This window comes from Macrobrachium nipponense, chromosome 34 (assembly GCF_015104395.2).
Source record: "Macrobrachium nipponense isolate FS-2020 chromosome 34, ASM1510439v2, whole genome shotgun sequence".
In the NCBI taxonomy this organism is placed as follows: domain Eukaryota; kingdom Metazoa; phylum Arthropoda; class Malacostraca; order Decapoda; family Palaemonidae; genus Macrobrachium; species Macrobrachium nipponense.
The window spans coordinates 16,248,724-16,267,292 of record NC_061095.1 but is presented as its reverse complement, the minus strand read 5'-3'; the positions used below and the strand labels follow the sequence as shown (position 1 = coordinate 16,267,292).

General features: G+C 36.3%; 2 protein-coding genes across 7 annotated transcripts in view; one reads left to right on the top strand and one right to left on the bottom strand.

Annotated features, from left to right (window-relative positions):
- Positions 1-1,562: 1,562 nt before the first annotated feature.
- Positions 1,563-18,569, bottom strand: part of LOC135207932 (rhomboid-related protein 2-like) — a 23,560-nt gene continuing 6,553 nt past the window's right edge. For 2 of the 6 annotated variants that reach the window (XM_064239891.1, XM_064239892.1), the window contains exons 2-8: positions 7,774-8,012; positions 6,322-6,561; positions 5,586-5,747; positions 4,773-4,918; positions 3,942-4,155; positions 3,111-3,224; positions 1,563-2,706 (exon numbers count right to left, since the gene is read on the bottom strand). In XM_064239891.1, coding sequence (XP_064095961.1) covers positions 2,440-2,706; positions 3,111-3,224; positions 3,942-4,155; positions 4,773-4,918; positions 5,586-5,747; positions 6,322-6,561; positions 7,774-7,806 — 1,176 coding nt within the window. In that variant the 5' untranslated portion in view covers positions 7,807-8,012 and the 3' untranslated portion in view covers positions 1,563-2,439. Of the gene's footprint in view, positions 2,707-3,110; positions 3,225-3,941; positions 4,156-4,772; positions 4,919-5,585; positions 5,748-6,321; positions 6,562-7,773; positions 8,013-11,518; positions 11,645-17,015; positions 17,158-17,636; positions 17,776-18,569 lie in introns of those variants that run through there. The other 4 variants (XM_064239890.1, XM_064239889.1, XM_064239893.1 and 1 more) reach the window with 4 other exon arrangements.
- On the top strand, positions 13,618-17,819 carry LOC135207934 (golgin subfamily A member 6-like protein 1). Its single transcript, XM_064239899.1, has 5 exons — positions 13,618-14,057; positions 15,262-15,444; positions 16,123-16,307; positions 17,053-17,170; positions 17,613-17,819. Exons 1-5 carry the CDS (start codon positions 13,719-13,721, stop codon positions 17,817-17,819), a joined length of 1,032 nt encoding a protein of 343 aa, XP_064095969.1. The 5' UTR covers positions 13,618-13,718.

The following is an 18,569-nucleotide window of genomic DNA, read 5'->3' as shown; positions in this document are numbered from 1 at the left end:
AATCGGTTGCATCTACTGAATAATAATATTTTATTTTAAATTAACATCTTACGGCACGATAGTTAATCATTGCCTGTACATCTTCGTCTTTTTTTTACTCCCTTTCACTACAAGATCTATTGCTAAGTCTCCTCACAAAGGTCGTGTTTTATAAAAAAACGTTCCTTGAACTTAAATAAAGGATAGTTATATGTCATCAAGCTGTGATTTACCCTTTAAATTCAAGTACAGCATATACTCTGCATTGTCATGAAACTGTCAAGTTAGCCTTACATATCCTGTTGTGCAAGAAAGCATCAGAAACTTGAATTATAAAATACGCGCACATGGTATGTTTTTAAATTGAATCCTTCAGTTTACTACATACGACCGAGTTTTTCACGTTTCAGAAGGTTTTCCGTTGTGAGGAACTGAACGATTAAAAAAAAAAATAAAAAACGTCCATGGAAGAAAGTTCACTTTTAATGATTTATTGATTTAAAACGGTTCTACGCCGCTGAGGCATCCATGACTCAACCAGACCCACTTTGCATGAAACTTTAGACTAGGTTCGGAGAATGGAGTTGGTTTTCGTTTTGTTGGCGGGCTTTTCTTATTTCAGCTAACTTATTCAAGTGCGCTTTAATTTTTATTATACTGAAACTATTATGATTGAAAGCAATCTCGTCAAGGAACAGGAATGAAAACTTTAATTGTTTTATTCATGAATATATCGCACTGAACGTTTCGTGAAAATAAATCAGTCTACAGCTAAATAAATTTTTGTTTACCGTACATTTTGCCTCTTACTTAGCGTCCTAGCAAGTGCAAATAAACAACCAATAGGACCAAACGTTTAATAATAATAAAAAAAAGGGGCAGGGTGTGGGTTTTAGTTACTCATCCAACAAAGAAGTTGGGGTACGAAATAAAAAAAAAAAACGATCGATAGGTCTAGTCACGCAACTACGCACGGACAGAATTTACTTGAACAATCGTATGATTCAAACACACAGATGCACAAAAGAACCAACGGCATTCTCATGACCCTCGAGCAAATAATATTCAGCCTTTGAAAGAGATACAGTTTTGGAAAATGTAGCCTTACCTAACAGAATTTAATGTGCAGTTACGACCACCGCACTGTTGTTCATAAACAGCAAACTGTTACCGCAAAAATTTTGTTAAGAAACCTGCGTCCTGGAGGTATCATTCATCTGTATTACTTATGCTTGAAGTTGGAGCTTCAAATGAGAATGAGAAAATAAGAAAATATGCGACAGATAAGTGAAATCATTAGGTTTTTTTTTATAATAACTTGTTACACTTGAGTTGGAAGATAAAAAGAAACCGATGACACTAATAAAATTGGATAGTGAACATCGTGAAATTTGGAGCAGTAATGAAACGTGAGGAATGAAAGGAAATCGAGATTCAATATCTAAAGTGATATACGTTAAAATTTAGAACCCTGGTACTACAGTTTTTAACTTTCCAATACCTGGCTTTAATAAATATTTTCCTTCTCACATTAATTACTGAGAGACAACTGTTCTAGGCATTTGATTAAAACTGCATAACAATTATAGAATATTTGCTTTATTGTAACATTATAAAAAATTATTGTTCCGTAGAAACAATAACAAAACTCTTGAACAACGTTGTGTGATGCAATGGCTTAAATTCTAAGTAACCAACTATATAAAATGTTCTCTAGTATCACAGATAATTCATTTAGAATAGTAAGTCTATTCCACTCCATTGCCCCGACAATCTCTCTCACTGGAAAGCACAATGTTCGCATTATTCACTGGAAAATATCTTTTTACAAAGATTGTTCTATCTCTTGTACGTACGTGTATAAACGCTTACATCTGTAATAATAATAAAAATAATATATAAACAGTTCTGTTTTAGGTGATTGGTTGAAAAAATACACTATAGATAATATCAAATACGATAGCGATACTCGTCAGCACCATAAACCAACCACTTCAATCGAACACTGCTTTTCATACCTGAGCAACAACATCGAAAAAAAAATTAGACAAAAGAATCCGAACTGAACAGATTACAATTGTTTTCCGAAGATATTATGCGTTATTCCCAGTTATCAAGGCGTATTTCAAATTACCTCAGGACGGGTCACTTTCATCTAAACTTATACCAGGATAGATGCAGAGGTGGTACTACGTATCTTCACCAGCGGACCAGAGTACGCGAAGTCGACGTTTTCTTGGGACGAATTATAATATAATCACTCTGTGAATCAGGCATTTCAGAATCTCAAGGCCGATTTTGTTATGACTCTGTTGGTTTGGGAAGTTTAATGATTTTGAAACACTGCTCAAGGTCTTTTGCTGACACAAAACCAGCTTAACCTAAACCGACCACCATACCATTGGGTCTATCATGCCCCAAAACTACTCCGGTTCAATCAGCCACTCGTCCATGCGCCAGTTACTTCGGTTTGGTCAACCACTCGTATCTGCCGTTCAAGTAATCGATTCTCGCTTGACCCACGGGAGAGAGGTCGTCTTTTGGGAAATATTCCGGCACAGGCAGAGCTGCGCTGAGGGTGATGCCAGCGACCAGCAAGACGACGAAGACGGAGAGCGCCACCCACCAGCAGTACCTCTCCCACTTCTCGATTTTGAAATTCCTCAGGACGTAGATGCCGACCGTTACGCCGGCGATGGCGCCTCCCAGGTGTCCCATGTGACCGGTCTGGAAAAGAAATTGTAGTTACTTATTATTATTATTATTATTATTATTATTATTATTATTATTATTATTATTATAAGCAGTATGGTAACGAATCTGTCTGATTGAAATCAAGCTCTGGGTAGAACTGATGACCAGTTCCCGCAAGTCACCGAACGGCATATTTACCGCCTTTTGCCTATGTTTTTTTTATTATGTTTAAATGCCTTATGTTTATCATTATGGTATTTACCGTCTTTTGCTTATGTTTCTTACAATCATCCTAAGAGGGATGGTACTAAACACAGCGCCAAATTTGCACGCAAACTGTAGTTACCAAAACCAAAGGGAGCGCGGTAGCAACGTTCAACTTTACCAAGTCCTAGGTCTAAAGAATGGCATGAAATATGCCCAAAAGTATCACTCACGTTTGAAGGTGTCGAACTGAAGTATCTGTCGTGTATTGCCAGTGACAAATCCATCGTGCTCAGGACGAGGATGATGATCAACTGAACCCACCTAAACTCCATCTGTGACCAGTTCTGTGGGCCAGAGAGAAGCATCACTATGACGGGGTCATAAAAATTTTAAACTAGAAACAAAATTCTTAAATATGGATTTTCCAGATATAATGAGAGAGAAGAATAATATTAGAGAAACTATTTCTGTAGAGACTATCTAGACATCAATATTTCTGAAGAAATTATTCATTACACAAAGTAAGTGGATTCAATTACATAGGCCTACAAGATCAGCTTTGATATCTCTTCAGGAGATGCAAGTTCAAGACGTTTTAGTTTTGCAAAGAAATTGAGGACTTAAATAGTAAACCTACAGTCTGCACGCTTGCGTACTTTATGAATAAGTGGGACTTTAATAAGGAAAACATTATATCTAATTACTTAGCAATGAATTGTCCAAAGAAAAACTGAGTATCAAATAATGACTTTGTTAAGCCAACTAGAATAGTCTTAGGCAACTAACGACCAAAATAATGTTCCTAAATGCTTTATGATGTCTGAAGATTATTGCTTAGAGGCTAATGAACTGTATCAAGATCAGTGTTAAGATATATGTTTTAACTTTTATAAATGCTGATTCATGCATTGGCTTAGTTTCCTAATTATCATTATTAGCATTTTCCACAAAACAGAATGCCAATCTAGGAAGAAATATATAAGAAAAAAAAAAGAGCTTGGAGACGGAAGGTAGTACAGTCCTTGATGATAAAAGTTAAACGAAGGTTGTCCCGTTCTTACCAATAGAAGATTTCCAATATGGGCGTATTCTACCGCAAAAACTCCACCCGACGCCCCGAGGACGAATATCTCCGGGTGCATAATGGACTGCGCCAAGGAGCCGAAGAGGATCCCTGTGAAGTAGATGATTCCCACCCGCCACCACCCGTGGAAAATCTCCAGGGCGATACCTAGGACTAGTTGCACGAGCAGGTTTCCGAAGAGGTGCACGTACCTGCGGGAAAGGGTTAATTCATTTAATCAAAAAGGAGATTCTGGTTGTGTCCCATATTACCTAACTGACATTTAAGTCTTCATCTCAGCCTTTGAGTATGAAATACAGCGATTTATTCACCGGTACTGAACCTAGCGGGCTGGGCGTTCACATAGACTACCACACATACAGGGTGTCCATAAAGCCCCAGTCCCGTTAAAAGTATATATTGTTCAGAATGGTACTGGGAATTTATGGACACCCTGTCTTTCAGTAGCATTCATTCCTACGTTCTCAATTTTAGGCATAATTTCTACATGATTTATTCATGATGATTTCAAAACTCAAACGGGAATGGAATGGACTTTCTAGGCATATTCCGATTACCTGATTCCAGTACAGTTAACCGGCCCAAATCTCTTGCGTATACAGCCTGACTATCTAGGCCTATTCCTATTATCTGGTTCCAGTCCAGAACCCAAGTCTCTTGTCATAAATAAAAAAGGACTAGTATTCTGTTCATACCCGCTATGCAGTCTGCTGACTTTCTAGGCCTATTCCTATTAACAGATTCCAGTCCAGTTAACCAACCCAAAAATCTCTTGCTATGAATAAAGTGGATAGAATTCTGTTCATACCCGCTATGCAACAACGCGTACGTGACATAGCGCCAAGCCTCGTAGCGTCTGAAGGGACTGAAGATCAAAGGCGAGTAAAGAGGCACTGACTGTAGTGGACTGCTTGTATTGACCATGTCGACCTTGTAGTAAATGAATGCGCCTATCTGGAAAAATGGGAGCTCTGAATGAGTTCTAGAACACTGAAGGAAGTCAGAGTGAATCTTTCAAACTAATAATTCTTTATGGAATTATTATTTTGAAATAATAAACCTGTGGGACACTTTAAAAGGAAAAAGTCTTTTAACCAGGGATTAGCTCTGTTCCAAAATGATTAAATTGACATGTAAGTCTATGACCTTTTGAATTTTCGTAAGAACGGATGCATATTATGTAATAATAATAACAACAACAATAATACTAATAATAAATACAGACAAAATTCTTTGGAAACTTGATTATCAAGTCAATGACCCCCGTAGACTCGTCCCAATATGAACTGGGTTTATAATAATAATAATAATAATAATAATAATAATGTTCTAAAGGGTCCACAATAATACAAAGTGTTAAGAGTCCGTGTATAATTTTTAAGACTACGGACTCTTAACATTTTGTATTATTGTGGACCTGAGAACATTATATATACTCTCGCGATAGAGTTTTTCCCTAATAATGATAATAATAATAATGATCAATACTGACAAAGCAACTAAAAGCCTAATAGGTAAACAAAATACCAAAGAACCAACAGGCAAAAAAATCAACAACTCATCAAATCACCACAGAAAAGAAGATTAAAAAAAAATAATCACTTTCTATCTCCGTGCGTACCTCCATCAGGGACACGAGAATCATGAAGAGGGGAGGCGGGCAGCAGGAATACATCTGGAGGTAGTACCTCTTAGCAACTGTCCTCTCGTTGCGAGGGACGAAGGTCATGGTCATCCTACTGAAGGTGTCCCTTCTCCTCGGGTACCTGGACGCTGCCTGCGCCTGGTAGTAAAAGTGGGGATTCGATGAATAAATAAAGGTGTATGTAGATGTACAAAAAATAATTAGTTTAGTTGCTGAGAGAAATTTGAGAATAAATACTGATATGCATATAAAGGTTATATAGATAGCTACGAGGATGTGGAAATGGGGACATATCTCATACATATATAGATATATATACACATATGTATACTATATATATATATGTGTGTGTGTACTGTATACGTAATACACACACACACACACATATATATATATATACTACTATATATATATATATATATATATATATATATATATATATATATATATATATATATATATACTGAGGAGTGCTAAAAAATAAAGCATTTTAGGTAGAAATAATCACACACATACATACCTATATAGTGTGTATATATATTGAATATTATATATATATATATATATTATCATATTATATATATATATAATATATATAATATATCTATATACATAATTTATATATATAACTATGTTAAAAATTGCTAAAAATACGTAAACAAACAGAAAATTCTAAAGCCATGAAAACATAAACATTAGCCAATAAACTCACAAACGTCATGTACTCCTCGTAGTCGATATACCCGTCATTATTCAGGTCTGCCTTCATCAGGAGCCTCACGACTAGAGAATTGGGCATCCTGTCCCCCTTCTCCGTCTCCAGGAGGGCCCGCTTGACCTTGGACAGGGGAATCCTTCGGTTACTCTGCAGGTCCTGGCTCTCCCAGAACTTCTGTGCTATCTCCTGGACCCAGTTCGAGGTCGGTGGTGCCTCCTGCTGAGGGTAAAGAAACTTTAAAAACTATAGTAGATTCACATCGCCTGGTAATCTGATGTCTAGGCCAGTCCCTAACGACGCTCCTGATTGGCTGTTGATAAGCCAGTCACAGGGCTGGAAACACGTCTCTCGAGAGAGTTCACATAGGCAGGATGCATGTTCCACCTCAGGAGAGATGGAACATACATCCTGCTTGTGTGAATTCTCTCGAGAGAGACTGAGAGTTTCCAGCCCTGTGATTGGCTTATCAACAGCCAATCAGGAGCGTCGTAAGGGACTGGCCTAGACATCAGATGCACGGGTGATGTGAATCTACTATAGCTGATGTATATTGTCGTTCAAATGCTGAATGCATTTTTGGGTACACATTGCTCAGTACAAGAAAAGGAAAGCCCATATTTTATGTTTAAAAAAAAATCCAGATTTCTCAGTATCACAGCAATAAGAGGAAAGCGGAGGTCAATATGAAAAAATAGTGCTCACTTAGCCCCATGAGTTGTAATTAACCGGGAGGAATGTGGGTAGAATTGTGGGTAAAATTATTTTCGTGTGTTTCTGTTCACACAACACTTTTGCAATTCGAAGGTTAAAGATACATTTGAAGCTAAGCTAAGCTAAACTTCCGCAATCCTTGGATTGTTGTTAGTGCGGTTATAATGGATCTAAATTTTCCCTGCTGGGGGTCAAAAAGCAATATAAATAGAGTTTTTCTAACACAGGGTCATCAAGGATTTAACTCTGAGAGAGAGAGAGGTAAAAAAGCAATATAAATAGTTTTTCTAACGCAGGTACATCAAGAATTTAACTCAGAGAGAGAGAGAGGGGGGTAAAAAAGCAATATAAATAGTTTTTCTAACACAGGTACATCAAGAATTTACTCAGGAGAGAGCGAGAGAGGGGGGGGGGGGGGAGATGAGAGAGAGAGAGAGAGAGAGAGAGAGAGAGAGTATAAAAGCAATTTAAATAGTTTTTCTAACAGGTACATCAAGCATTTAACTCAGAGAGAGAGAGAGAGAGAGATGGCTCGCATATTCATAAGACAGTAACAATCAGAGATTTTACCATAATGACAATCATTCATTACACGCCATTTGTAAGGGTAACATGGAGCCTTTATTAACGGTTTTGACAGCACTAAATATCTAAAGCAATATTTCTCCAATAAACAGTAGCAAGAAAAATCATTTACTTTCAGTAGAAAACAATTAACCTGACATATATACTCACATTAGCTGACTCGACTGTATCTAAGGTAGCCATGTTTGTACTCCCGCCCTACAGGAGTCGTCTAAAATCTTCTAAATATCCCTGGAGATCTTCGTTCTCCTTCCCACCTCTTCCTTGGTGTTATTCTCCTCGTACAATGTTTATTATCAGCGTTGGTGTTGCCTTTCTAAAGACTCGAGATGGAGAATTACGCTCTCAGTGCTTCGCATAGTTGGAAGACGAACCTTGTACGTGTCGAACTGGAAAGAATGAAGGCTATACAATACATTGAAATACAATATCGTTAGCAGTCATTAGCCTACATTACTCATACGAACATAACCTTTTCCTATATCCCAATCATGAGGTCAAACATGATTATGTGGCATCATAAGATTTTTTTTTATAGTTTCAAGAACTGCTCATAATCTTCTTCAGAGGAAGGTAATAGGTTAAATTTACAAGATGGTTCTAAGGAAATATATAAGAATTGTTCGACATGCTTATTTCCTTCCCCTTTCCTGTCTCTTCTTTACAAAAAAATCACGAATTCTATAACAAAGGGAATTAAGTCCTGTAATACTCTCTCGTTGACAAGAATGAACGGAGACGTGTACTACGTCAATTCATTCACATGTTCAGACATGAATGTCATACTTCGTCACTAATTAAAACTGCCATCCACTAAAGGCTTGCAGACACATGCACACACGTGTGTATATGTGCAGAGAGAGATATTCACGAAATGCAACCTTTAAAAAGACAGACCAAGGACAGGATGTGGTTAATGAATGTTACACGTCATGCTTCCTTAATTCTGTGCTATATTTCACTTACGATTCTGATTTCTGGGCAAAATGTCCACAATCACGCTAACGGAAACAGGAAGACGAACAAACATACGCACACACACAAGCATACATACATGGATGCACAGTGCACACACACACGCATATATATATATATATATATATATATATATATATATGTGTGTGTGTGTGTGTGTGTATTATACATTCATATGTAGCTATGATATAAATTATACAAATATACATATATATATGTGTGTATACATTACATACATATATATTTGTATGTATATATGTATACACATATATGTATCTAACAAAAGGAGCCCATAAAAACACCAATATATATATATATATATATATATATATATATATATATATATATATATAGATATAGATAGAGAGAGAGAGAGAGGAGAGAGAGAGAGAGAGAGAGAGAGAGAGAGAGGAGAGAAATACCATATTTCAGAGACTGCTGTCTCCTGAAGAGGGGGACAGCAGTCTCTGAAATATAGTATTTCCCTCTATATATTTTGGTGTTTCTATGGGCTCCTTTTATTAGATGGAATTCTGTTATAACAAATTTTTACAGAACATTTTTACATCACACACACACACACACACATATATATATATATATAGTATATATATATATATATATTATATATATAATACATATACATCCATCTACATATCACACAAAAAATGCAACAAAAATAACCAAACAAACGTGCATTACCTGAAGTATGAGATAATACTTTCCATGGACCTTGAAGACACCATTGTTGCAAAAAAAGGAAAAAATGGTTGTGGGGGATGGGGGGGGGGGGCTGGGACCTTAAAATAAGCGTTAGACTTCCGGCCTGCGTCGAACACAATACATATACTCATTTGGCTTATCGAAGCTTTTTTTTTATATATTTGTTTCTTACCCTTAACAGAAATATTTTTGGATGAATATTTAGAATTCATCTTTAAGAACTATCTTTTTATTTATTCTTTATCTCGTTTTCGTCATAATTTTGATTAGTCTCATTACAACCTAAAATTGGGGGCTTTGTTTTTTTAAGATAATACAAAAACAATAAACTGAAAAACAATACAAAAACGTAATTTTTTCCTATGAATTTTCATCCCAAGTATCAATTCATTTACTCAATATTTCTCTCTTGTCTGTTCTGTTAAATAAGAAATGTGAACTGACTAGTTCTATATTTGTAAGTAACTCGCCTCCATCAATTATATCTTAATATGTTAACTATCACCAAAATGTGGGAGTAGTATATATTACATGGGAGTCAGGAAATGCGATGCAAATATCTTTACTTTTTTCTTTTTTACTAATATATATATATAGTATATAATATATATATATATATATATATATATATATATTATACCAAGGTTTTGCTACGAAGGAAAAAATAGCAAAAGCGAGATAGCCGAGTACTTTCGTCTGTTCCGACCCACAAGACCGAAAAGTACTCGGCTATCTCGCTTTTTCATTTTTCCTTCGTGGCAAAAACCTTATTTATACATAGCATCACGTTTTATATACTTCGTGATCAAGTGTATTATATATATATATATAGTGATCAGTTATTCATATATATATATATATATATATATATATATATATATATATATATATATATGATATGTATATATACATATATATATGTATGTATATATTAGACATACATATATTATTATAGATATATATATATATATATATATATATATATATGTATATATATATACATATATATATATATATATAGATATATATATATATATATATATAGATATATCATATATATATGCATAGACTATTGTTTATATATGTACTACTTTATATAAATATTTATATTTATGTATACATACATATATATTCTCTTATTGACTAAAATCAAGCGTTATTGCTTTAAAGTAAAGTATAATAGCAAACCCTATTATCATACTGACAAATCATCAACCAAATAACTATGGAAATTCTGAACGATGGTTAAAAAAAAAAAGTAAATTCTTAAAAAAAAAAAAAAGCCTGTATTGGCTAAGGTTTTCGCTTGTTGTATAGCAAAGGTTATAAACCGTATAGTTTACATCACACAGGCAAATAAACAAACTCCTTGCTGCTCTGCAAGACGACGCAAATAAAAATGAGTCATACGCCTAAGTGACCTTTCCCAGTTCATCTCTCCGGAGCTTTTATTACGTCCTGAACTGAAGACATTCTTTTATTTTCTCCCAGTTGTTTGGCATCGGATAAAACAGGCTTACTTCAGACCATCTACCTTTTTTTTTTTATCAGGGTGTCCATAAAGTTCCAGTACCATCACAAGTATTTATTGCTCAGAATGGTACTGGAACTTTATGGACACCCTGTACAATATAGGCAGTATGCAGAGTCGACACAAGGGATATTCAGTGTTACTTGAGGGGTCCAGGGGCGGTTTGGGAGGGGGGGGGGGGGCAAAGCTCCTCGGACAGGTCAGGCCACGGCATTCTAGGAAAGATTTTGTCGAAGAGACAAAAGGCCTCTATAAATAACACTAGATAGAGTTACAGCTTATAACCCAACACAAAAGGAGATTCCAGCTTCTCAAGTTCAAGCTCTGTTGATCCAATTCAAACGATGACGTAATGAACATGGCTCTCGCGTGGTCTTCTTACCTAATCCCTAGTGAGTAAATGTAGGGAAACTCTGACCTTTAAGAAACTATGGACTATTGGGTAAAAATTTGAAGGGAATCTATTTTCGCGCATCACTTTTGGCTCTTAATTTCGTGCAAGTAAACACTTCATTCAATACGCCACTTCCACAGACACGTGTCATCACGTTTCCTTACGATGTACAGTCTTCAAGAGCACACATAAATTTTAGACCGCTGAAAATGATTTCAATTATACTACAAACTGACGCATAATAAAAAGGCAGTTTGATTGAAAATTCTTACCACAAAATGCGTTAACAATTATTCAGCCCGAGTCTGGTCTCAAAGACCGTATGGTCTAACGTCTCCTCACAGTATGCGAGCCAAAGGAAGACTGAGTCACGCCTCAGTGAGTGAGTGAGTGTGAGTCGCTAAGCCAACATCCAGCACATCCTGAATGCCTCGGCGTACCTGTAGGGGAGGATCCCGCAACCTTGATAATAAACATAGCGCTCCTACAGCCATAAACCCTCCCTCCTCCCAGCCCTCTCTTACCCCCCTCCCCCCACCGATATAACACACACATACACGCATACACACACTGTTACTATCAACGAACTTATATCGTTTCCCATTTGAAATTCGTCCCAATATTTCGTCTTATTAGTTCAGTCCCATGCATCAACTCGCTGTCCCTACATTTTCGTATCCATCACCACCTCCCTCCACCCGACCCTCCTAACCCCCTCCTCCCAACCTTTATAACACACACACACACATACACACACTGTAACTATCAGCGAACTTATAGCCTTTCCCATTCGAAATTCGTCTTAATATGTCAGTCAGTCCACATTCACCGACTCGCTGTCCCTACATTTTCTTATCATCGCCACCTCCCTCCAGCCCCTCTCCCGTACCCCCACCCTACAATTTTTGTTACCTACGCCAGGATACGTGATCCCATCTGTACTTTTCTTTTTATAGCCACCCCTCGCCCCCCAACCCCCCACCTCTCCACACACCTTCCCCAAGAACCAAAGTGCCCTCCCTCATATACCTCGCAAGTTCACAAGGTCATGGGCGAACGCTCGGGACTCGGTAAAGACTGATACAAAACCGAGGTATTTTCTTTTCTGTAAACATCAATCTACGTTAAATCTGCGACTAAATTAAAAGAAATCACAATGAAAAGACAGAGAGAGAGAGAGAGAGAGAGAGAGAGAGAGAGAGAGAGAGAGAGAGATACAACTCGCCTGTCTGACAAGAATCAAAACAAAGAAAATCTCGAAATGTCATAAGTAGGAAATAAACGCGCATGCGTCATATCCTCTCCTTCCGTGTGTTGCCTTAATGAGATAAAGATGAATATATCTCCCACATTATTTACATAATTTTCTTAGTGGATGATCATGTCCCAAACCGGACAGAGGTTCGCCACTTAAAAGTGGTCATTCCAATCGCCTCGTCACACATGATTTTATTTTGGAAAAATAAACGTAAATTTGTAAATGATCAAATATAAAAGGGAAAAAAAATCAGTGATCAATGAATGTGTTCAGAAACCGGATACATTCATTAAAGAATGAAACTATCGCCTGAACCGTAAAAAAATTACAAATAAACGGGAACAAAATTCCGGATCGGCGATCCATAATCGGATTGCATCCGGATGTTGACGGTTCCATAATCACGCGAATTTTCTCGTGTTATTAATTTCCTCTGGATTCTGCACAGTCATTAAAGCAATGCTTTAAGCTATAATAGACTTTTTTTTTTTTTTTTGTATGATCGTTTTACCTTGCGTAAGAATATCCTCAAAATAGTTTGAACAAACAGATTGGTATAAATCATTGTACATGAACATAATAATCAAATTGATAATTATAAACCTGATAAAGACTCATTTATAGGTATATTTTGATGAACAAACTGACTAACAGCCTTACGAAAGCATAAACAAATAAGTGAAACAAACAAGCTAACAATTACATACATTTCGTTGAAGGTAGTTGATTAAAGAAAGAAATGCAGACTAGCGAACAAAATTAGAGAAAATAAAATGTGAAGTCTCTACCACCTGTACCTTGAAGACTTGCTGCTTGCTATTCTTAAGTCGTACGTTGGATACGAATATTTTAAATGCATGGATTACCTACTCACTTTTAATAAAGTAAGGGGCATATGTTTACTTTGTAAACTGATGGAATAGGAAAAAAAATCATTGCCTTGATACGTCCTCAAAGCTGGAAGGTCGCGAAGAAGAGAAAATGGGCGTGTTTCAAAGTTTTGAATTACGCGGGAACGGCTTTCCAGTTTTGGCGCCCATATTGATAACTAACCTTTAACTAACCTTCGAGGTTCAAATAAATTCAACATGTAAATAATAACTTAGATATATCAGCGAATCATCAACACACGAAAACAACGTAGAAAAACATTTAGAAAAAGTTCACGCAACAATACCAAAAGTATCGATTTCTAAATCGACCATATCCAAGCCATGTTTGAGGAGAGACAGCTGACCAGAGAACCTGTCAGTTGTAGCGTCCCCGTCACCATGGCAACGGCGTCGTTTGGAAGCATGGCGACCAAGATCACCAAGTGGACGAGAGAAAAGGGCGGAAGGAAAGACTTTGTGGACGCTACGCGACGTAGCCATCAGGCCTTGACCTACCACCTGACCGAGAATGAAACCAACAAGATGAAGGAGCTGGCGAGGTGCGATAAAACCAGGGAGAGCGAAGGCAAAGAGGGGAAAATAGAGGCGAAGGAGGACGCTGTCATCAGGAGGAGGATCGAGAAGCTACGAGCTCAGTTGCATAGCTTCTCCGTCGGGGAGGTATTTCAGTTCTATAAAATTCTAGTTTTTTTTTATTTTTAGCATTTCTATGGCTGAGTCATAACATTGCACATAGAAAATTGGTAATCGTATCCCATATTTACAACTTCATCAACAAAACGCAGTTGCAATCTTGCAAGCAATCATTGGAAACTAATCACTCGAAGTCTGCTTTAGAATGAAGATATCAATAAAAATCGTGTCTTCTGTATTAAAGAAACAGCAACATCACTCATTTCTTGAGGGAATCCTAACTTCTTTTCTTAAGATTTCCTAGGCAATAATGAGCAGCTATTCATTTAATTTTTTGTGAAAGTAGCACTTTGAATCTATACAAAAGCTGCGTCAATTCACTGATCATTGATCACAAATTCCAAAAATGCATTACTATTGATATCACATGTGGATTTTAAGACAATTAAAGGCCCTGAAACCTTCACTTTCATCTTGAAGATAATTCAACAGGTCATAAGGTCAAAGTTCCGGTAAATTAACAGATGAAATTCGATTAAACCTCTTCAGTGAATCTCAAGATATATATCTATATATATATATCCCATAAATATATATATATATATATATATATATATATATAGTTAAATTAAACTCTACAGATGAATTTCAAGATCATTCAACAGGTCTTTCCTAACTTCTCCAAAACTGTTTAATCACTTTCGACCAAATTTACGCAAATTGTGAAATAATTCGAAGGGTTTTGCCTTTCAAGTTTGCTTAGTTACAGCACAGACCAATAAGTAATTTAATGTTCCCAAAAATATGAATTTATCTTATAACCAAACTTCTCCCTAAAATATCAAGTAACATTATAGTCAAACTTCTCCCTAAAATATCAAGTAACATTATAGTCAAACTTCCCTAAAATATCAGTTAACATTATACCAAACTTCTTCCTAAAATATAATTTAACATTATATTCAAACGTCTCCCTAAAATATCAATTAACATTATAATCAAACTTCTCCCTAAAATATTAATTAACATTATAGCCAAACTTCACCCTAAAATATTAATTAAAATTATAATCAAACTTCTCCCAAAAATATCAATTAACATTATAATCAAAGTTCCTAAAATATCGATGAACATTATAGCCAAACTTCTCCCTAAAATATCAATTAACATTATAACCAAACTGTGTCAACAAGAATCAAATACTATTTACATTTTCATTCACGAATTTCAGACCAACAAAGTATCCGTCGAAAAAAGTCCCTCGGAGGGGGGAGACGCCCCTACGAGGAGCCTCAAGGAACTCAAGGAGGAGGCGAAGAAGAGGAAGGACTTGCTGAGGACCGCCAGGTCTTACATTCCACCGACGGCGCAGCCAATCACGCCCAAGCAACGAGGTCAACGCATCCACACGAAGGTCAGTTCGAGTCAATCAGCCTAGCTACAACTGGCAACTGGGCATGACGTCACTCTGGGTCATCGTCGATGACGTAATTTCGCGCGCGTTTCTGTGTATATTAACCGTTCGATGACGTCATTTCGCGCGCGTGTTTCTGTGTATATTTAAGCGTTGCTCATACGAGCGAGAATCTGTCATATGATAAGGTCATATGACTAACAATCTTTTTGTTCTTTGTTTAGTGTTTAAAACTTTTTATTGGACACTGACCCTGGATGCGTTCATTTATTTCGTCACTCTACGTATGATGCGTTGTATGTATATACTGCTTGTATGCATTCTTGCTGATAAACGTATACCAAGTCTCTTGTATACGCATTCAATTCATGAACACAAGTTTGGTTCCTACTCTTAATCTTTCACTTTTAACAACGAATGAAAACCCAGCTTACAAAATAATAATAATAATAATAATAATAATAATAATAATAATAATAATAATAATAATAATAATAATAATAATAATAATAATAATAATAATAATAATAAGCAGATTCGTATAACCATGTGTATACAATGGAAGAAAGTAAACTTAGTACCCACATCTGTCAATCAAAATTGAAGAAAACGTGACCACAACGATCCTGCTTTATATAAAATTCCTAAATAAAATCTTTTTTCTTGTTCCCCGACCAGGTGTTGGCCGGAAGAGCGGTCCAGGTGAGAGAGAAGCAGGAGAGAATCAGAGAGAGAGAAGAATACGACTCCAAGTGGGCGGAGAGGGTCATCGAGAACCACGAAAAGTACGAGGACGATAAGTGGAGGGAGAAACTGGAGAGAATTGAGAAGAAGGAAAAACTCAAGAAAGATCTGGATGAACAGTGAGTATTATTATTATTATTATTATTATTATTATTATTATTATTATTATTATTATTATTATTAACAGTTAACTTGTAGCATAGGCTTTAGGTTTAGGCCTATGGCAAAGCACTGGAACATTATGACGTTATTCAGCGCTGAAACGGAAATTGTCAGTTAAAAGTTTGAAAGCTGTAACAGGAGGAAAACCTCACAGCTGCACGATGATACAATTGTTAGAAGAAGGTGGAAAAGATGGACGAAAGATAATATGAACGGAAGTACAGTATACGGTAAGAAAGGGGGTTGCAGCTTAGGGTTGAATCTTTGGTAATACCTAAAGTGCACTAATCCCCTCCGGAGGTGAATGCATTATGTTTGTCGCTTAATATGTAGAACTACAAAGACAAACATCCTCTCCACTTTTTTTTTTTTTTTATCTGACCTAGCTATTTTTCCACGCAACATTAGGCAGGCAGCTGTTGCAAACAGTATGACGTTTTTGAAAAGGCCTCTCCACACTAGGAAACATTGTTTGCAAGCAGTAACTTTACTCCAACTCAATTTATCTTGGCCACAACTAAAATGTGAACTAGCTTGCACCCTGAATTTCAGATTTACCTGTTTTATTTGTTATTCCATCGTATTTATTTCTTGACTATTTCTTTATTACCCTCTCCTTTGACTCGTCTCCCTTTTAGATCTATAGTCTGTTGAATTTTACTCACTTTTATCTTGAAAACTAAAGCATCTTATTCTATGCAGATGCGTTGAGCTTGCCAGACGTAGGAAAACGGCCTGGGCTAACTTGGTTGATGTTCGGAAGGACATTGAACTCTCTGACCAACTCCACGAGAAACACCAGCAACACTGGAAGACGGAGGTTGGACTTATACAGTTGTTTGGTGGTTTGATTAAAAAAATGAATAACATTATTGTAACTAATATCATTATTGTCGTTGCTGTAATTAAAATTCCGTCAGCTAGGACTACAGATTCACAGACTAGAATGCCTATTTTAGAAGACATGGAAAACCAGAGGAAACCAATAAACAGACCAGAAATAGAGATGAATAATTAATATAATTTCTTGAAGAGTCCAAGTAAAAAAAAAAATCATAGGCCTAGGATAAACGTACAGTTTAGATTAGTCTAAAAATATATATATTTCAGACATCTATAAAACGTACATTTACTTAATTTTAAATAGTCTTAGTTTAGGGGTCTAAGATAAATTAGTTGTCTGACAAAGATAAAGCAATTTAGAAGTCAGAAAAGAATACGTGGTAAGTGGTAACTAGACCTAACCCAACCTCCCTCCGCAGAGCAACAAAGCCAAGCTACAGTACCGAGAGAAGGCTCGTCAGGAAATCCAGGACATCAACGACAGGAAACTCCAGGAGGCCCTTCGGGACGAAGAACTGAAAGCGGAAGACCTCAGGTACTCCGCCTTCAAGAGGGCGTACGCCCGCAGGGTCAAGCAAAGAATTCTGGACAAGATGCACGGAAGGCGTCCAACGACTCAGGTTTAGTTAGAGAGGTTTCCCACTAGATGTCGCTAGGACTAGAAACTGCGTCTAGCTCCAGGAATTCTGTGATCTTTTCATGCATTTACCACGACATGCGTTTGATGACCTTTACATCTGTGACGCCAGTTCTCTTAATATCAAACTAAACTGTTATACATTTATCATTTGAAGTTCCTTGTAGCATTTCTGTTAAGGGATTTAGCTCTAATTTTAAGTGATATTTTCAGATCAAGGGATTACATTCTATTATTGTAAGTTAATCTTCATCATATTATTAATTCACAATGTGATAACTTTACGTAACTAACCACAAGGCAGTGAAATTAACTGATAAACTTTCGCAGAACGGTTTGCTCAAATTTGAAAAGGTGACAATATATAGCTACGAGACGGTGAAAAAAAATATATTTATATAAATTCGTAATAAATAAAACAGATCTCGTAATAAGACACTTTATTCTGTAAAGTTCCTTTTCATTCTGGCAACATTTCTGTGAAAGTATTCAAAATAATTTTTAACTGATATTTTTGTATGCGACGTTTAGAAGAAATATAAGTCGTTGCATTCCTCAGAGATATTTTTCACGCTAAAAATATCATCATACGTTAAGCTATATTTTGCAGGTATAAAGCGTTTAAATATAATCTAAGGCCATTTAAAATTCAGCGTTGCTATTTTTGTGAATTGGAGACCGACTTCCTTCTAGTTTTAAATGATTAAGAATTAAAATGATTTTGTCAGAGAATATTTCC

Excerpts from the sequence above, each read along its gene's own strand:
- LOC135207934 (XM_064239899.1), top strand. The coding sequence starts at position 13,719 with ATGTTTGAGGAGAGACAGCTGACCAGAGAACCTGTCAGTTGTAGCGTC. Across the intron at positions 14,058-15,261 it reads ATAGCTTCTCCGTCGGGGAG|ACCAACAAAGTATCCGTCGA; the intron begins GTATTTCAGTTC and ends CACGAATTTCAG. Across the intron at positions 17,171-17,612 it reads AGCAACACTGGAAGACGGAG|AGCAACAAAGCCAAGCTACA; the intron begins GTTGGACTTATA and ends CTCCCTCCGCAG.